Source organism: Chiloscyllium plagiosum, unplaced genomic scaffold (assembly GCF_037043375.1).
Source record: "Chiloscyllium plagiosum isolate Xiang-an unplaced genomic scaffold, Cpla_swu_hap1 HiC_scaffold_20, whole genome shotgun sequence".
Classification (NCBI taxonomy): Eukaryota; Metazoa; Chordata; class Chondrichthyes; order Orectolobiformes; family Hemiscylliidae; genus Chiloscyllium; species Chiloscyllium plagiosum.
Window position 1 is genome coordinate 14,479,458 of NW_028270158.1, and position 20,383 is coordinate 14,499,840.

Consider the following 20,383-nt stretch of genomic DNA (forward strand, 5'->3'; position numbering starts at 1 on the left):
ACTAGTATATTTTACAAGTATATTAATCAAAACCGATACAAAATAATTCCAAGGGTCATCATTATCTCCAGTACTTTCTCACAGGAATCATAGTCCATTTATGCTCAAACTTCCTTTAATTGCATGTGAAGTGTTACTTTTCCTGTGAGAAATTTTATCAAAACATTTACAAAACATCAGAATACCTTACTTTCATTTCCCAATTCTGCTGCATTCCCAGAGAATTTCAAATAAGAAAGTGGCAACAGACTGAGGAATCATTTAATCTATAGGGGCTACTGCATCCAATCAATGAGCTTATGGCTGAACTGTGACTTAATTCTAGATACCTGCCTCTGTTCCAAACCTTTATTGTTTAATACCTTTGTCAAGTCATAACCTATCAATGTCAGATTTGAAATGAACAACTGATTTAACATTAATTGTTGTTCAAATTTTTAAAAAATCACTCATCCTTGGTGGGTAGAAATGTTTCCTAATTTCATTCTTGAAAAGTCAGATTCCCTTGTTCTGCACTCCCTATTTGGCAGTAATGGTTTCTCTTTCTGTCCATCTGGTCCCCTTAATTATTTTGAAATATTGGATCAACTGATTTCTTAAATTTTTAAATTCTTGGAAATAGAAGCCTAACTTGTAAATTGTCGATCGTGACCCTTGAATCCAGTCATCATTCTGGTAAATCTATGCTATACTCTGTCCAAAGCCAAACAAATCCTTCCTAATGTTCTGAATTCACTGATTATAAGATGATTTTGCTTTGGGATGGTTTTGTAAACTTAGGGTAAATGAAAGCAATTATGTGACATGTTCAAATATTTACCTGAAAATAGACTGGTAATTTGGTTGTTACAGGTCAAAGGAAGGCTGGGATTCCCTTATTGAGAAAAACACACAGGATATTTAACGTTGGAGACAACAGCAGCTAGAGTCGGGGGATTGTGTATGAATGGAGATTTGACTGGCAATCAGTAACTGATTTGGTAAGATGACCAGTCATCAATGACAAAGGCTTTCTGCCTGTTAACAACTGTGTAATTGGCTCCCAGGTTGCTAAACACTTTGGGGTATAAATGTTCGGATCAGAAGCATCAGATTTCCAACAATGAAAGAGCAGTCTGTGGTCTGTAGTAAAAAGCATCTCAAGCCTGAAGATAGCCAGTTGATTCCCCTTACAATTTGCAAAAAATTGTGACTTTTAATTAATAGACTGGAGACCACTGGAACTATGAACAAGTCACCCTGCGCCTCCTTCAAACAAGTGAACGTACCTGGAGAAGGAAGATTGAGAAACAACGTCCTGATCAGTAAAAGGATCATCTAAGCAAACTTTGAGGATTGGGACAACTGACATGTCTTCCCAGTCTTTCTTTTCGTCCATAATACCTATCTTAATTTGTGTGTGTGTATGTACAGTTTTATAATTGAGTTAGAGCATTAACTAGTGGAGTTATATGCCTATAATTCATAGTTGTTTATTTATAGTTACTTGCACTAAAGAGTCATTCCTGTTAAGTACAGAAATCTGTCCATGCATTCTGTCAACATGAGTCTGAAATATAGGTAAATTGGGGAATTCTGCACATGTTTTAAAATCCTTAACTGACTCTGGGTATAATGGGGCTTGATTTCTAGTGCGTTATCTCAGTGAAATGTAATAAGACCTGTGTCCACCCTTTGGATTGTGGGAATGTGGAAATAGGGAAAGCAAGTCAAGATCACACAAGGTCAAAGGTTGGATTCACATTTTGCGCCTTCAAATTCTGAGGGAAACCATTTGATTCTCCAAAGCATCTACTAGTGCGTGTTGTACTTTATTTTATTACCTTTGTTTCATTCAATGATTACCTTCAAATGCTTAAATTTCAGTTAATCATTACTTTCTCTTCAAACCCGAGTGCATCATTTATTCTTCAGCTTATCAATTGCTGGAAACCTGCTAACATCTTTTGAAGTCAACATTTTGTGAACAAAAACATCTTCCATACAAAAATGTAAACAGTGAAGATCAAACACCGGGGAAATTGAACCTAAGACAAATCTGGCTTTATCTGATTGCCAGTGATGGCACTTCCAATCACAGCAATGAGGAGCAGACATTTCTCCATAATGGACTGGAGTCCATGATGGCACTTTTAGTGTTTCCATGACCACCTGAGCTGATGTTCACCAAAGTCTGAAAATCCAGCCTCTTATCTGTTTGTGCATGGTTCACTTCTATGCTAATCATTGCACTCACCAATTCAACCAGTAAGAGGATTTATTCTCTGCTATCATCTGATAAATACCTAATGTACGTTTACTCCAGTATATCTTAAACAGAACCTCGTTCTTGTTTAACTTTTCCCATTACTAGTCCTGAAACTGTTTCTGAACAATTGTAAAATCATGCAATAAGACAGCATAGAAAGAGGCATTTTGGACAATTGTGCCCATACTGTGAAAGCTATCGAAATTGATTCCATTCCATCTTGATTTATGTTACTATTTGCTTTGATTTTTAATATATTCATAGGGTGTGAGTACCGCTTGCCTTTATTGCTTTCTCTAATTTACCCTTAAGAGTTGGTGCTGAATCATAGAAACATAAAAGATAGGAGCAGGAGAAGGCCATTCAGCCCTTCAAGACTGCTCTGCCATTCATCATGATCATGGCTGATCATCCAGCCCAATAGCCTACTCCTGCTTTCTCTCCATAACCTTTGATCCTATTTGCCCCAAGTGCTATATCTAGTCGCCTCTTGAATAGATTCAATGTTTTAACATCAACTACTTCCTGTGGTAATGAATTCCACAGGCTCACCACTCTTTGGATAAAGAAATGTCTCCTCATCTCTGTCCTAAAAGGTCCACCCCAAATCCTCACACTGTGACCCGGGTTCTGGACACACCCACCATTGGGAACATCCTTCCTGTATCTAACCTGTCTAGTCTTGCTAGACTTTTATACATCTCTATGCGTTCCCCCTCACTTGTCTGAACTCCAGTGAAAACAATCCTAATCGAGTCAATCTCCCCTCGTACGTCAGTCCCACCATCCCCAGAATCAGCCTGGTAAATCCTGGCTGCACTTCTTCAAGAGCAAGAGCATCCTTCTTGACCCATTACAGCTCATGTGGTTTAGTGAAGGAACTGTAGCATTTCGACTCAGTGATATTGAAGGAACAGTGAGGGATACCTGCCTGACCTCAATGAGAATGGTGTGTAACGTGAAGGAGAAACTGAGGTCTTTCAAATGCTCCTGCTCCTGTGTTCGGAAGATGCTGCCACAGGAGCCTTGATGAGCTGTGGCAGTGCATCTTGTACTTGTTAAAAGGACACTCTATTGCCCTGTACACTGATCATGGAAGAAGTGACTGTTTAAGATGGTGAATGGGTTGCCAGTCAAGCAGGCTGCTTTGCCTTGAATGGTTTTAGGCTTTTTGTGTGTTTTTGGATATGCACTCACCTAAACTATTTCATGAAAATCCTGAGTTGTGCCTTGTGGTTGATAGAATATCAAAAAGTATTTTCTTTATCGTATATTATGAACATTTTAGTTTCGTTTTTAGGTTTTTCTTTATATTTTTAAGTGCATCGTCAACTTGCAGGTTCATTATGTATTTTTCAAATCAAGTTGAGATGCTTTGAGAAATTATCTTCATTTATTTTGTCTGCTGACATTTGCTCTTGTGTACATTAAAAAAACACCTCTATGAACATACAGACACATGAACAAGAAACAAAAGTAAGTCCATTGGGCTTCAATTCAGTAAGATCATAGCTGATTTGATTTACCATCAACACTACATTTCTGCATATCCCCAATAATCTATCATTCCCTCTGTCATCAATATTGCTTTCTAGACTTTTGGTTTTGATAGGTTTTCTGAGTCTTACTGTGACTTTTAAGATGTTCACCATTTTTTTTCTTAAAAGTCCATTAAAAAGAACATGTAGTTTTTGTTTATTGCTCCATAATTCTGCTGACCTTTAGTTTCTATGTTTGAACAGAGGTCATTGAAGATGCCGTCCTGCGATTCCCACATTGGAGACTCGAGATTTGACAGTTCCAGTGAGTTATGCACGTTATTCATATTTCTCCTGTAAAGAAACAGAATTCTCATTTTAAGAAGCAGTTCAAATTTGACTGTCATTTGTAAATGCTGCAGTGGGTGACTTTTTAATACTAGCATATGTAAACGGTAGCAATTCAACTTATCTAGGACATGCAGCCTCAAGCCAAATGCTGCCACCATAAGTGAAAGAATGTCAGTAGTTTTTAAAGTGGAATTCTAAATTTACAGAAACATTTTAATTAAAAACATTGTTTTCAGCACAATCAGTTAGCACTGCAGAGGCTGGAGCATGTACTGGATAATAATGGTCTTCAATTATGCATTCGAAACATTTTATGGTTTAGTTCTTTATCAGTTCTGCATCTCTAAGAAGGGAAATGATTTTTGCTCATAGTTGGACAACACTCAGGGTCTTAATTAGAAAAGGTATGATGGTGAACTTACCTGTGGGGTCATTTCCGATAGACAGATATTCTTGAAGAAAAATAATTAAAACAAATGCAATTCTAGGTTGAAGAAAGTATCCAACACATCCTCTTTCTAAACAGCATGTAAGTGTACTTACAACTCTTAGACCGTACCAGTTCAAGAAGGCAAAGCTTCTCAAGCCCAGTTAGGGATGAGCAACAAAGAGGAAGCAATGGCCTCATGATATTATCATTATTAGATTAATCACTATTAGACTATTAACCCAGATAACGTTCTGAGGAATTCAATAAAATTTGAATTTGAATTCAATAAAAATATGGAATTAAGAGTCGAATGATGACGATAAAATCTTTGTTGATTGTTAGGAAAAACTCATCTGGTTCATTAATGTCATTTAGGAAAGGAAACTGCTGACTTTACCTGATGTGCTCTCCATGTAACTTCCAACCCACAGCAATGTGGTTGACTCTTAACTACCGTTTGGAATGGGCAATAAATGCTGGCCCAGCCAGCAACACCCACTGTTGACACTGGCTTGTTAAGTCTATTCAAAACTGTCTTACAGAGCCAGAGACCTGGGTTCGATTCCAGCATCAGGCAACTGTGTGTGGAGTTTCCATCTTGTGTATGGGTGGGTTTCCTCTGAGTCCTCCAGTTTCCTCCCACAGTCCAGAGATACAATCGTAGAGTCATACAGCACAGAAACAGATCCTTCAATCCAACTTGTTCATGCTGACCAGATATCCCAATCCAATCTCATTCCACCTGCCAGCACCTGGCTCACATCCCTCTAAACCCTTCCTATTCATATACCCATACAAATGCCTCTTAAATGTTGCGAGATGTGCCAGGTGGATTGGGCATGCTGAAATTGTCCTTAGCCTTCAGGGATATGTAGGCTAGTTGGATCCGCCATGGGGATTACAGGATAAGATAGGGACCTGGGTCTGGATAGGATGCTCTTTGGAGGGTCAGTGCAGACTCAACCGGCTGAAAAGCCTCCTTCTGCACTGTAGGGATTCTTTAATTCTATGAAAATCCTATGAAAACACACAGATTTCTAATCAAAAGAGTCAGGTTTATGAGGATAAAGCAGTGAAGTGAAATTGAGGATTTTTAGATTCGCCATGGAGTCACTTAATGATGGTGCAGACTTGTTGGACTTGATTGGAGTTAGTGTTTTGAAATGGATAGAAAATTGATTAGCAAACAGAAAACAAAGAGGAGGAATAAATGGGCTTTTTTTCTGATTGGTAAACAGTGACCAGTGAGTATTACAGGAATTGGGCCGAGCATTACAGTTATTCACAATACACATTAAAGATTTAGATGAGGAAACAAAATGTAGCATTTCAGAATTTGCAGATGACACAAGGCTGGGTGGAAGGGTGAGCTGTGAGGAGGATGAAGCGTTGTTGCAGTGTGATTTGAACAGGCCGAGTTGGAAAATGCATGGCAGATGCAGTTTAATGTGGATAAGTATAAGGCTATCCACCTTGGTAACAAAAAGGAGGGCAGATTATTATTGGAATGGCTGTAAATTGAGAGAGTGGAATGTTCAATGACACCGAGGTCTCCTCATGCGCCAGTCACTGAAAGTAAGTATGTAGGTGCAGCGGGTGGTAAAGAAGGCCAACTGTATGTTGGCTTTCATAGTGAGAGGAGTTGAGTACAGGAATAAGAATGCCTTAGTGTAATTATAACGGCATTGGTGAGGCCAGACCTGGAATGTGTGCAGTGTTTGGTCTCCTTATCTGAGGAGGGATATTCTTGCTCTAGAGGGATTGAAGCAAAATTGGTAGGACCGATGTATGAGGAGAGACTGAGTCAGTTAGAATTGTATTCACTGGAATTTAGAAAAATGAGGGAGGATTTCATAGAAACCTATGAAATTCTAAGAAGACGAGCCAGGTCAGATGCAGGAAGGACATTCTTGATGATCGGCGAGTTCAGATGCAGGGGTCATAGTTTAAGGATATAGCAGCAAACATTTTAGGACTGACATGAGAACTTTCTTCATTCAGTGAGTTGTGAGCCTGTGGAATTCACTGCCACAGAAAATGGTTGAGAGCTTGTGGCTAAAGGGATCAATGGCATTGGTTAGGCCACTTTTGGAATGTTGTGAGCAATTCTAGTCTCCCTCCTATAGGAAGAATGTTGTGAAACTTGAGGTTTATAAAATCATGAGGGGCATGGATAGGGTAAATAGACAAGGTTTTTTCCCTGGGCTGAGGGAGCCCAGAACTAAAGGGCATAGGTTTAGGGTGAAGGGGAAGAATTTAAAAGGGACCTAAGGGACAACTTTTTCCCGCAGAGTTTTGTGTGTGTATGGAATGAGCTGCCAGAGGAAGTTGTGGAGGTTGGTAAATTACAACATTTAAAAGGCATCAGGATGGGTACTTGAATATGAAGGGATTAAAGGGATATGGGCTAACTGCTGGCAAATGGGAATACATTAGATTAAGATTGAGGGTTTGTTTAAGAAAAAGAAGGAAGCATATGTAAGGTATAGACAGGATACATCGAGAGAATCCTTGGAAAAGTATAAAGGAAGTAGGAGTCTAATTAAGAGGGAAATCAGGAGGGCAAGAAGGGGACATGAGATAGCTTTGGCAAATAGAATTAAGGAGAATCCATAGGGTTTTCACAAATACATTAAGGACAAAAGGGCAACCAGGGAGAGAATAGGCCCCCTCAAAGATCAGCAAGGCGGCCTTTGTGTGGAGCCGCAGAAAATGGGGGAGATACTAAACGAGTATTTTGCATCAGTATTTACTGTGGAAAAGGATATGGAAGATATAGACTGTAGGGAAATAAATGGTAACATCTTGCAAAATGTCCAGATTACAGAGGAGGAAGTGCTGGATGTCTTGAAACGGGTAAAGGTGGATAAATCCCCAGGACCTGATCAGGTGTACCCTAGAACTCTGTGGGAAGCTAGAAAAGTGATTACTGGGCCTCTTGCTGAGATATTTGTATCATTGATAGTCACAGGTGAGGTGCCGAAAGACTGGAGGTTAGCTAACCAAGTGCCACTGCTTAAGAAGGGTGGTAAGGACAAGCCAGGGAACTATAGACCAGTGAGCCTGACCTCAGTGGTGGGCAAGTTGTTGGAGGGAATCCTGAGGGACAGGATGTGTGTGTATTTGGAAAGGCAAGGACTGATTAGGGATAGTCAACATGGCTTTGTGCATAGGAAATCATGTCTCACAAACTTGATTGAGTTTTTTGAAGAAGTAACAAAGAGGATTAATGTGGGCAGAGCGGTAGATGTGATCTATATGGACTTCAGTAAGGCGTTCGACAAGATTCCCCATGGGAGACTGATTAGCAAGGTTAGATCTCACGGAATACAGGGAGAATTAGCCATTTGGATACAGAACTGGCTCAAAGGTAGAAGACAGAGGGTGGTGGTGGAGGGTTGTTTTTCAGACAGGAGACCTGTGACCAATGGAGTGCCACAAGGATTGGTGCTGGGTCCTCTACTTTTTGTCATTTGCATAAATGATTTGGATGCGAGCATAAGAGGTACGGTTAGTAAGTTTGCAGATGACACCAAAATTGGAGGTGTAGTGGACAGCGAAGAGGATTACCTCAGATTACAACGGGATCTTGACCAGATGGGCCAATGGGCTGAGAAGTGGCAGATGGAGTTTAATTCAGATAAATGCAAAGTGCTGCATTTTGGGAAAGCAAATCTTAGCAGGACTTATACACTTAATGGTAAGGTCCTAGGGAGTGTGGCTTAACAAAGAGAGACCTTGGAGTGCAGGTTCATAGGTCCTTGAAAGCAGAGTTGCAGGTAGATAGGATAGTGAAGAAGGCGTTTGGTATGCTTTCCTTTATTTGTAAGAGTATTGAGTACAGGAATTGGGAGGTCATGTTGCGGCTGTACAGGATATTAGTTAGGCCACTGTTGGAATATTGTGTGCAATTTGGTCTCCTTCCTATCAGAAAGATGTTGTGAAACTTGAAACAGTTCAGAAAACATTTACAAGGATGTTGCCAAGGATGGAGGGTTTGAGCTATAGGGAGAGGCTGAACAGGCTGGGGCTGTTTTCCTTGAAATGTTGGAGGCTGAGGGACGATCTCATAGAGGTTTACAAAATTATGAGGGTCATGGATAGGGTAAATAGGCAAAGTCTTTTCCCTGAGGTCGGGGAGTCCAGAACTAGAGGGCATAGGTTTAGGGTGAGAGGGGAAAGATATAAAAGAGACCTAAGGGGCAACCTTTTCACGCAGAGGGTGGTACTTATATGGAATGAACTGCCAGAGGAAGTGGTGGAGGCTGGTACACTTGCAACATTTAAGAGGCATTTGGATGGGTATATGAATAGGAAAGGTTTGGAGGGATATGGGCCGGATGCTGGGAGATGGGACTAGATTGGGTCGGCATGGATGGGTTGGACCGAAGGGTCTGTTTCCATGCTGTACATCTCTATGACTATATGATATGAGGGGTAGGTGTGATTAGGATACTGAGTTCAATGATCAGTCATGATTATAATGAATGGCAGAACAAGCTCGAGGGGTTGAATGGCCTACTCCTACACCTATCTTCTATGTTTCGATGTCCTTCTGCTCCAACGTCTTGTGAACTCTGGCAGGGGCAATATTTATTACCAATCCCTAGTTGCCCTAGAAAGATGACGAGGGCTTTTTTGGTTGAGTCATTTTGGATACTGATGTTAAATACTCTCCACTACAGTTTAATTCAATGACAGCTTCAGAGACACTTCAGAAGGCAGTTGGCCTTGCTGGAGTCACAGTCAGTCCACATTGGATTTTTTTAGAACAGAACATGAAGAAAATCTGATTTTTCATACAACTTCATGGCCACTTCCACAGATATTAACATTTAAAAAATATTTCCAGCGACATTTCCTTCCTTTCTAAAATCACATTCTCAAACTGCTGTGGTGGAATCTGGACTCATCATTCTCTGAATTACTCATCCATTCCTCGAGGTTGGCCGGGATTTCAATAACACGATCACTTTTTAAAAAATGTATTCATTCTTGTGACGTGAGTATCACTAGCTAGGCCAGTACGTATTGTGTTTGCCTAATTTGCCTTTAGTGGGCACAGCTTTGAGTATAAGAGTTGTGATGTCATGTTGCGGCTGTACAGGACATTGGTTAGGCCACTTTTAGAATACTTGCGTTCATTTCTGGTTTCCTGTTCTAAGATTTATGTTGTGAAACTTGAAAAGGTTCAGAAAAGATTTACAAAGATGTTGTCTGGGTCAGAGGATTTGAGCTATAGGGAGAGGCTGAACAGGTGGGATTATCTTCCCTGGAGTGTCGGAGGTTGAGGGGAGACCTGCTTAAGGTTTATAAGATCATGAGGGCCATGGATAGGATGAACAGCCAAGGTCTTTTCCCCAGGGTAAGGGAGTACAAAACTAGAGGGCGTAGCTTTAAGGTGAGAGAGGAAAGATTTAAAAAGGACTTAAGGGGCAACCTTTTCATGATGAGGGTGGTGTGCATATGGAATGACCTGCCAGATGAAGTGGTGGAGGATGGTACAATTAGAATATTTAAAAGGAAGCTGGACAGAGACATGCATAGAGGGATATGGGCCAAATGCTGGCAAATGAGACTAGATTCATTTAGGATATCTGGTCGGCGTGGATGGGTTGGACTGAAGGGTCTGTTTTCATGCTGTACATCTCTATTGACTCTAGTTGCATTTGAGATGGTGGTGGTGAGATAACTTATTGAGTTGTTGTAGTCCAAGCATGGGAAAGGGTAAGTAGATACACCAATGGTGCTGGTAGGGAGGGAGTTCCAGGATGTTGAGCCAGTGAAGGAATGGCATATTATTCCATTGGAGGATGGTGTGTGTATCATGACCATGTTGGACAGAGATGAGACCCCTTTCTCACAGGGGGCAGTGAGACTTTAGAACTCTTGACCTTGAAATTCAGTGAGGACAGAGTCTTTGAATATTTTTAACACAGAGGTAAATAGAATATAGATGAGCGAGGGGATCAAGGGTTATCGGGATGGTAGGAATTTGGAGTAATCAGATATCAGCATGAGAAAACCATCAACTCCAAGTTCCCCTTCAGATCATAAATGATCATGACTGAGCTCAGGCATGTATCACCTTGTGTTCAATGTCACTGTGTCACAACACTTATTAAGAATGGAGCAGGTACAAATCATAGAATCCCTTCAGTGTGGAAGCAGGCCATTCAGCCCATAGAGTCCACACCGAAACTCTGAAGAGCATCTCACCCAGATTCACCTCCCTACTCTATCCCTATAATCCTGTATTTCCCATGTCTAATCTGCCTAGCTTGCACATCCCTGGACATTATGGGCAATTTAGCATGCCCAATCCATCTAACCTGCACATCTTTGGACTGTGGGAGGAAAACACACGCACCTGGAGGAAATCCACACAGACATGGAGGAACTGTGTAAATTCCACACAGTCACCCCAGGGTGGAATCAAACCCGAGTCCCTGTCACTGTGATGAAACAGTGCTAACCATTAAGCTACCATGCTGCCCAAGGATGACCTTCTGGAGAAATACCAGTAAAAAAAAAGAAATGTACTGCAATTACATTTTGAGGTATACGAGAGTTGAACCAGTGTGAATCATTTCGAAAGTTTTGCTGATTTTTGTCTCTGGGAGCTACTTGTGCACCTGGCTGGAGAGGGTCATTTTTGAAAACATCATAACTTTTCAAATTGGAAAGATTCAGTATTTGCTGAGGAGGTCTTACTGAAAGTGCTGGAGTATCTCAGTCAGTCCAACGGCATCTGTGGAGAGAGAAACAAGAGTTAATGTTTTGAGTCTGGTATGACTCTTCTTTGAAACTCATTTTGTTTTACTTCTGGAATTGTTCAGGGAGAAACAAGACTAGAAGTGGGGCGGGGCGAAAGAATACAATTTCTGAGCGGGCAGACAATTGTAATTGGGAGGTGTGTCAGCTCCATATTTGTTTTTGTTATTCACTCATGTCATTCAAGTGTCTCTGGCTATAAGTGTCACTTATTGCCCATCTCTTAGCACCAAGGAGGGCAGTTAAGAATCACTGTGGGTCTGGGGCCAAATGTAGGCCGGAATGGATAAGGACAGCAGATTGAAGGGTGTTTGTGAACCACACTGGTATTTACAAGAATTGATGATGGCTGCCATTAGATTACTTTTTAATTCCAGATTTCTAACTGAGTAGAATCACATGTAGGCCAGACTGGATAATGACAGTGGATTGTCTTCCTTGAAGGATGTCATTGAACCACATGGTTCTTTATGACAGTTGACAATGGTCTCATTAGACTAGCTTTTAATACTTTTGCTTCTTTATCTGGAAGCTTTTATCACAAACAACTGAATAGCTTTTTGTCCGACTAACAAATCACCATTAAATCACTTGTATTTCCAATTTTTCAATTTATATGCATAGCCCATTGCTTGCATTTAAGTGCAGATTTTAAATTGAATTCAATCAAATCTATGTCTCCATAACATTCGCCTAGGATTCTTGATTTCTACCCAGGACATAGTCTAAAAATTAGGGCCAGGCCATTCAAGAGACAAGTTCGGAAGCACTTTTACACACAAAGTGTGGTAAGAGGTTTGGAACTCTCTTGCACAAACAATAGTTGATGCCAGATCAGTTATTAATTTTAAATTTGAGAAAGACAGATTTTTCTGAAGCAAAGGCAGAAAGGGATATGGGCCAAAGGTTGGTATATGGAAGAAAAAACAAAAATTGCTAGAGAAACTCAACAATCTTATAAAACATTGTTTAGGCCACAGATAGCATAACAGTGTGCAGTTCCAGATGCTGCACTACGAGAGAGACATAATTGCACTCGAAAGCGTGCAGAGGAGTTTTACCAGGTTTTTGCCTGGAATGAAAAGACTCAGTTATGTAGAAAGACTGGATAGGCTGGATTAGTTTTCCTTGGAGCAAGAGAGGTTGAGGGAGGATCTGACAGAGGTATACAAGATTATGAGCGGCAGAGACAAAGTAGATCATGAGAATCTTTTCTCCATGGCAAATGTATCTAAGACCACAGGGCATAAGTTTAACAAAAATAGAAGTTGCTGGAAAAGTTCAGCAGGTCTTGAAGAGAAATCAGAGTTAACATTTTGGGTCGGGTGACCCTTCCTTAGAATTGACATAAGCTGAAGGAAAGGAATAGGTGGTTGAGAGGAGACCTAAACTTTTCACACAGTGGGTGGTAAAAAATATGGAACATGCTGCCTGAGATGCTGTTGGAGGAAGGTACTCTCACATTTAGTAAACACCTGGATAAGTATAGAACATAGAACATAGAAGAATACAGCGCAGTACAGGCCCTTTGGCCCTCGATGTTGTGCCGATCCAAGCCCACCTAACCTACACTAGCCCACTATCCTCCATATGTCTATCCAATGCCCATAAAGAGGGAGAGTTCACCACTGCTACTGGCAGGGCATTCCATGAACTCACGACTCGCTGAGTAAAGAACCTACCCCTAACATCTGTCCTATACCTACCACCCCTTAATTTAAAGCTATGCCCCCTCGTAATAGCTGACTCCATACGTGGAAAAAGGTTCTCACGATCAACCCTATCTAAACCCCTAATCATCTTGTACACCTCTATCAAGTCACCCCTAAACCTTCTTTTCTCCAATGAAAACAACCCCAAGTGCCTCAGCCTTTCCTCATACGATCTTTCTACCATACCAGGCAACATCCTGGTAAACCTCCTCTGCACCCGTTCCAGTGCCTCCACATCCTTCCTATCGTATGGTGACCAAAACTGCACACAATACTCCAGGTGCGGCCGCACCAGAGTCTTATACAACTGCAACATGATCTCAGGACTCCAGAACTCAACTCCTCTACCAATAAAAGCCAGTACGCCATATGCCTTCTTCACCGCACTATTTACCTGGGTGGCAACTTTCAAAGATCTGTTCATCCATACTACCAAGTATCCGACCATTAGCCCAGTACCCCATCTTTTTGTTACTCTTATCAAAGTGAATCACCTCACACTTAGCTACATTGAACTCCATTTGCCACCTTTCTGCCCCGTTCTGCAGCTTATCTATATCCCGCTGTAACCTGCCACATCCTTCCTCACTGTCAACAACTCCTCCGACTTTCGTATCATCTGCAAACTTGCTCACCCAACCTTCTAGCCCCTCCTCAAGGTCATTTATAAAAATGACAAATAGCAATGGTCCCAAAACAGATCCTTGCGGAACACCGCTAGTAACTGCACTCCAAGATGAACCTTTACCATCAACTACTACCCTCTGTCTTCTTCCAGCCAGCCAATTCCTAATCCAAATCTCCAACTCACCCTCAATGCCATACCACCGTATTTTTTGAAGTAGCATACCATGGGGAACCTTATCAAACGCCTTACTAAAATCCATATACACCACATCTACCGCTTTCCCCTCATCCACCTCCTTAGTCACCTTCTCAAAGAATTCAATCAGGTTTGTGAGGCACGACCTGCCCTTCACAAAACCATGCTGACTATCCTTGATCCCATTATTCCTATCCAGATGTTCATAAATCCTATCCCTTACAATTCTCTCTAAGACTTTGCCCACAACAGAAGTGAGACTCACCGGCTTATAGTTACTAGGGTTATCCCTACTCCCCTTCTTGAACAAGGGAACCACATTTGCTAGCCTTCAGCCTTCTGGCACTACTCCTGTAGACAACGAGGACATAAAAATCAAGGCCAAGGGCTCTGCAATCTCCTCCCTTGCTTCCCAGAGAATCCTAGGATAAATGCCATCAGGCCCAGGGGACTTATCTATTTTCACCCTTTCCAGAATTTCCAACACCTCTTCCCTACATACCTCAAAGCCATTCATTCTACTTAATTGTGACTCAGTATTCACATCGGCAACAATGTCCTGTTCCTGAGTGAATACTGACGAAAAGTATTCATTCAGTGTCTCCCCAATCTCTTCAGCCTGCACACGCAACTTCCCACTACTATCCTTGATTGGACCTATTCCTACCCTAGTCATGTATGTAAAATGCCAGGACATAGTAGCCTGTGGACCAAGTGCAGGTCAATGCGATCAGTATAGTTTGGTATTTGTTGTTCAACATAGACATAGGCATGTTTCTATGCTGTATGACTCTATGGCTAGATCCAGCAGTATCTGTGGCAAGACACTTCACTTCAGCTCTGATGAAGAGTCATCTATACTCAACACATTAGCTTGCTGTCTCTTCATGAATGCCGTCAGACTCGCTATGATCTCCAGCATTGGTTCTTTTCCATGGACAAAGTCAAAATTCACACCACACTGGGTTATAGTCCAACAGTTTACTTGAAACTGCGAGTTTGGACTATAAACTGGTGTCATGAGATTTTTGGCTTTGTCCACCCCAGCACCTCCACATCACATTTTCTGTGGAGACAAAGCAGAGTTAACATTTCCAGTCCACTTCTTCACTGGGGAAGGTTAGGTGGAGTTAGGCCACAGATCATCTCAGTGGGTGGTGGAATAGGTTGGAGGGGCCTGTTCCAGTGTCAAGCCCAATACCCCACCCTGGCTGCCCAACCCACCCTGAAAATACTGGTGTTGTGGAGGATGTCCGTGACATCAGACGGCCCACCCCTTCCTAAACTCCGCCCCCTTGCGACCGGGCCCCGCCCATTTCCCACAAAAGCCCACCCCTGTCTCCACTTGGTTCCGCCCCCTTTCCCATCGGAGCCGCGTAGCTGCGCCTGCGCGGTGTCGAGTTGACATCTGCGTCGCGCCGCCATTTTCTCCACCGTGCGGAGCCAGCGGGGCCGAGGAGAACGGAGGCCAGAGAGAGAAGGAAGGAAGAGAGGGAGAGTCAAAGAAAGAAAGAAAGAGAGAGGAGGGGGACAAACCAAAAGGAAAGAGACGAGGACTGTGCAGCCTGAGGAAAAGAGGAGGAGGACCAGAACCACTGTCCGGGGGGTGGGGGCCCCGGCGGCCGTCTGCCCCGCCACAGGGACGACAACAAGTCACAATCAGCCAAACCCCCTCCTCTTCCCTCCCACCTCTCCTTTCCCACCCCCCCCCCATCCCTTCACCCACCCCCGTTCCCAAACCCCATACAAACAAACAGCCCATACGTTCCCCCCCCTCTCTCTCTCTAAAAGTACAAAACTCGCCCTCCCGCCTCCCCTTTTCCACCGAATAAAAATCCGCTAATTTTATTTCCCGCGGCCCCCCCTGTTGTACCTTCACCTCTCCCTCCCGCACCGCCAAGACCCCCCCCCCCCCACCCCACACACCCTTGCACTCTCCTCACTAGGGGGAAGGTTTCAAAAAAAAACTCCTCCGGGGAGGGGGAGAGGCGCTGGCTCTCCCCGCACCTTTCTCGGGGCAGGTCGAGGCGAGTTCCCCCTTTGCCGTGACAAACGGGGAGGGGGGAGGGAGCTTCGAGCGCAGCACTCGGCCGAGATTGGGCGCATAGCGAGCAAATACGTCCGGGTTTCCGTTCCTGCCAGCCGCGAGCCGTCCCTCACGTCGTCCCAGCCGCCGCCGCCGGCCGCCAACGCCGCCGCCAGGAAGGCCGAGGCCTTCTCCGAGACCATGAACCACTGCACCAAGCCGAGCGAGCAGAATGAGCAGCACCTCAGCGAGCCCGAGGAGATGGAGATGGAAGGTAGGCGAGACCGAGGCCTGGTGTTTGTGTGTGGGGGGGAGGGCTATTCTCTACCCCAACCCCGACCCTTCCCAATCCCTTCACCACCCCCCCCAGGTCCTACCTCATCCTTTGAAATCCGGTTCAATTTTTTAAAATTATCTCTCTCTGTTCATGTGAGCAAAGTGTGAAGTGACGGTTAGGCCTCAGGGCCGAGTGAGCGCGGGGTTTCTCACCTATCCCTGCCCCCCCCCCCCCCCCGTAATGGGAACCACGCGTAGGCCACAGGCGCCATGCTGCAGCCTTCCCTGTGTTCAATCCCCTGGCCGTTCCCCATCAGCGTGTGCGCTTTTGCTTTCAGCCCCATTGACTGCGGCGGGCGGGGGGGGGGGGGGGAATATCTGAATTCACGTGGAATGTGAAAGCCCGACCGCTTTGCATCTCCCAAGCTTGACAATCTCTCTTTCCTTCTTTTCTCACTTCTCCATCTCTTTCTCCCCCCCCCCCCCGTTTATTTATGTTTGTGGCCTTGTTTATCCTTCCCCTCTCTCGCCCTCGATTTGCTAAACGCAAATAAAACAAATAAGGCCCGCTTTCGTGGAGGGGGTTTGAGAGGTGATGGAGACGACTGCTCTCAGAAGTCTCTTCCTGCAGTATTTGCTAGCTCATGCTGGCATTTCAAAGCTATCTTATTTCATCTGCCACCCCCCACACATCGAGATCTGGGAACGACGGTATATTCATAAGCCTTTACTCAAGTGCCCCTTCAAGTGTAGTAGATGTTTTAAAGCAATCAAAGTGGATATTTGCTCTAGTTTTTTTTTGTATGTTGCATTAAATTCATTGAAAGCTCAAGCCCGTTAAGACTTGATTTTGCCTTATTGTAAAGTATGAATTTTTGAGCCTGTTGTGTAATTTCAGTTTTGCCCTCTACAGTTTACATTTGTTCATATTTGGAAATGAACATTGATCACGAGTCTTAAAACTAGGTTCTGTATTTAAACCTCTCAGATCATGGTTTTCACTGTTTTAAAAGCAGTTTTCCAAGCTTCTTCGAGACCAAGTATAGTAGGATTCTATTTCCCAAGGATTAGACTAAATGAAAGAGTCATAAACACCAAGAAATGTTTTCTGTGCAAGAATAATGTTTTGATGAGTTCTTCACTTCAATTTTTCTTGCATCCAAAAATATAGTTCAAGGAACTATTCAGTCCCATTGTCAATAACTTTTGAATTGGAGGTGGTCTTAATTCTCATTTGCAAGCCTTTTCTATATTTTCCTTTTTGTTTGTAACTGTCTTAACAACTACTCTTATCTGGGAAAATGGTTTATTTCATTCTTCAGTCATACATATGCTAACCCTTAATCTGTGCCATTTTGTCACCTTTTCGCAGGCCATTTGAAACATCCATCAGCTGTTGTAAAATTGATTGTATTCAGCCATTGCACAAGTGTGTGAAAATAAACAGTTTGGGATTTACAATTTACATGGCATGAATCTTTGGTACTGTGTGCATCTGTAAATTGCTATTAGGACCCAGAATTTACTTACCTAGAAAGACTCCGTATTTTTCTGACCCAGGTTGTATCTACACAGCTGAGAAATAATTGACAAAGTTATAATGTTAATTATTTTGTAGTTACTGGCAATATGTCAGTCATAGATATTTTCACAGCATCTTCTACAATTTTTGGACACCCTGAAGCACTGTACATGGGGCGGCACGGTGGCTCAGTGGTTAGCACTGCTGCCTCACAGCACCAAGATCCCAGGTTCGATTCCAGCCTTTGGCAACTGTCTGTGTGGAGTTTGCACATTCTCCCCCGTGTCTGTGTGGGTTTCCTCCAGGTGCTCCGGTTTCCTCCCACAGTCCAAAGATGTACGGGTCAGGTGAATTGGCCACGCTAAATTGCCCATACTGTTAGGTGCATCATTCGAAGAGAAATGGGGCTGGGACTCTTCAGAGGGTCGGTGGGCCTGTTTCCACACTGTAGGGAATCTTGAAGTCCTGAAATATAGAGTTTTTATGCAATGAGGTTCCACAAGTGGCAAAGTGATAATGACCAGATAATCTGTTCTTAGTGATGTTGAGTCATGAGTTTTGATATAAGGCTCTCATTACCTCAAGCTTAATGTCTTTTGGATTTTCCAGTAGTATCTGTTAATCTAAATATATGGCCAAGTAGAATACTGAGCCATATTGACCAGGAAGATCAAGTTGAGACTTGGCTTCAGTTACTGTATGGAGTTTGTCTCCACCTCTATTCAGTGAGGGGTAAAAAGAAAATTGCATGCTTCCTTTTGATCAATTTTTAGGAGTAACCTGCTAGAATGCATATACACAGAATTACGTCTTCAGCTGTGACACCAGATGACTCCTAACACCAATTAAAGTAACTGTTTTAAAGTCGGGATGCAAGCGGGAGTGGGCTGCTAGTCTCAATCTTTGCGTTTGAGTATTGAAGTACAGTAGGAATTTGTCAGTGCCGTTTCATGTTGCACCGACCATTAATTTGCCAGAAAACTAATGTGGCATGATGCTTTTTTCCAATGCCTACATGCACTTTTTTGAAATTTATAGATACCTCATTTGGCTCTTTTTTTTTAAGATCTAAAATTTTGAATTGTACTTTGCAGCGCACCTTGGCAGAGATACGTTCTCCAAGTCCTGAGCTGAAATTGAAGTTTGGGAATAGTTATAGTTAGTAATAGTTAAATTGTTGACTCTGCGTTTCAAGTAGAAGTTCTATTCAATGTTATCTTCCCTTTCCCCAAACCCAAGCGATGCCAATGAAAATTTGGGTTTGTTTTATTGGGACTTGCAATTCAAATTTTGTTGGTCTGCCTTGATAGTTAACATCCTAACATGTTGAAAGGCAAATGAGCATCAAAATAAAATATTGCTCAACCTCCAATGCGATAAATTTGATACATCTAATAGAATTATAACATGCACTAAATGTTTAAGGCGAGGACATTTTTCTTAGTGTTACTTGGGGGGACGAATTGTATAACAGGTACAACTTGTCCTGAAGCGCTAATGTTTAAGTGTACTCGGAATGTGGGATTTAGGAAGGAAGAATTATTGAGATGGAACACTCTTTTCAAATGACAGGTTCATGGATAGATTAAATTACTTGCCTTCTCAACCAAAACACAAGCATACTTTTAATAAGATCTTGGATGCTGATGTTGACTGAAGATAAGAAATGGTTGTGTGACAGGTTTCATTACTTGAAGTCTTATTTCTCTGACTGATGACACGTTATGACATCTTTGGGCAGGCAGTTCATGAAATTATAAAATCACACCATGTGAATCACAGATTGAATTTTCCTGAAAGTAATTTGACCGTGGGTAATAGTTAAATTGTGCAGTCTGTTTCTAAAAAATGTTGTAGATAGAACATTTCAGAGTTTTCTACAGTTTTTTGATAAAACCTCATGTGTTCTGTTGTGATCCTGTGCACCCCTTTTTAGTAAGCTGTTGCATTTCACTGATCATGTAGAATCTTGCCTTTTGGGTCCAAGCTTCATTCTAGAGCCTGGAACATATAATTAGATTCCCTATAGTGTGGAAACAGGCCCTTTGGCCCAACAAGTCCATACCGACCCTCCAAAGAGCAACCCACCCAGACGCATTCTCCTACATTTACCCCTAACTAATCCACCTCATACGGGCAATTTAGCATGGCCAATTCACCTAACCTGCACATCTTTGGACTGTGGGAGGAAACCGGAGCACCCGGAGGAAACCCACGCAGACACTGGGAGAATGTGCAAACTTCACACACAATTGCCTGAGCCAGGAATCTAACTAGGGTACATGGTGCTGTGAGGCAGCAGGCTAACCACTGAGCCACCATGCACAGGCTAAAATTTCATTCCAGCACTCCCTCAGTATTGCATTTTCAAAGATGCAGGCTTTCACATGAAATGTTAAACCTAGGTACTGTTTACACCCAGGTGCATATAAATTACACCATGGTGGTATTGATCATCCCATCACCACTAAGACTGATATCCAGTCATAATTGATTTGCTATTTTAGGGACCTTACTGTGTGCAAATTGACTGCCACTGTCCAATATCTTCAAGTTTTTCAATGGCTGTAAAAGCCCTTGTGGCTGTTCTGACTTGTGATTTATACCCAAGTCGTCATTATTTTAAAACAAACTTTCCAGTACAGTTTAAAAGGTGCTAAAGTGATTGGAATGAAAACATCTTGCAGATACCACCATACTACTTTAACTTGCCTTTTACACTGTATAATTTATTAAAATATAT

At 42.5% G+C, this 20,383-nt stretch overlaps 1 protein-coding gene and 1 long non-coding RNA gene across 5 annotated transcripts in view; one reads left to right on the forward strand and one right to left on the reverse strand.

The window, feature by feature from the left end:
- Positions 1-3,549: 3,549 nt before the first annotated feature.
- LOC122560842 (uncharacterized) lies at positions 3,550-16,325 on the reverse strand. 2 transcript variants are annotated; one of them, XR_015760532.1, is made up of 3 exons: positions 14,082-14,183; positions 11,060-11,258; positions 3,550-4,080 (listed from the first exon to the last, which is right to left on the reverse strand). It is a non-coding gene; the product is annotated as an uncharacterized LOC122560842 (long non-coding RNA). The 2 variants fall into 2 exon arrangements; XR_006314827.2 differs by lacking the exon at positions 14,082-14,183 and adding an exon at positions 16,220-16,325 and having other exon boundaries at positions 3,551-4,080.
- usp7 (ubiquitin specific peptidase 7 (herpes virus-associated)) overlaps positions 15,721-20,383 on the forward strand; it is a 99,200-nt gene continuing 94,537 nt past the window's right edge. For 2 of the 3 annotated variants that reach the window (XM_043711995.2, XM_043711994.2), the window contains exon 1: positions 15,721-16,116. In XM_043711995.2, coding sequence (XP_043567930.1) covers positions 16,044-16,116 — 73 coding nt within the window. In that variant the 5' untranslated portion in view covers positions 15,721-16,043. The remainder of the gene's footprint in view (positions 16,117-20,383) is intronic. The other variant, XM_043711993.2, reaches the window with a different exon arrangement.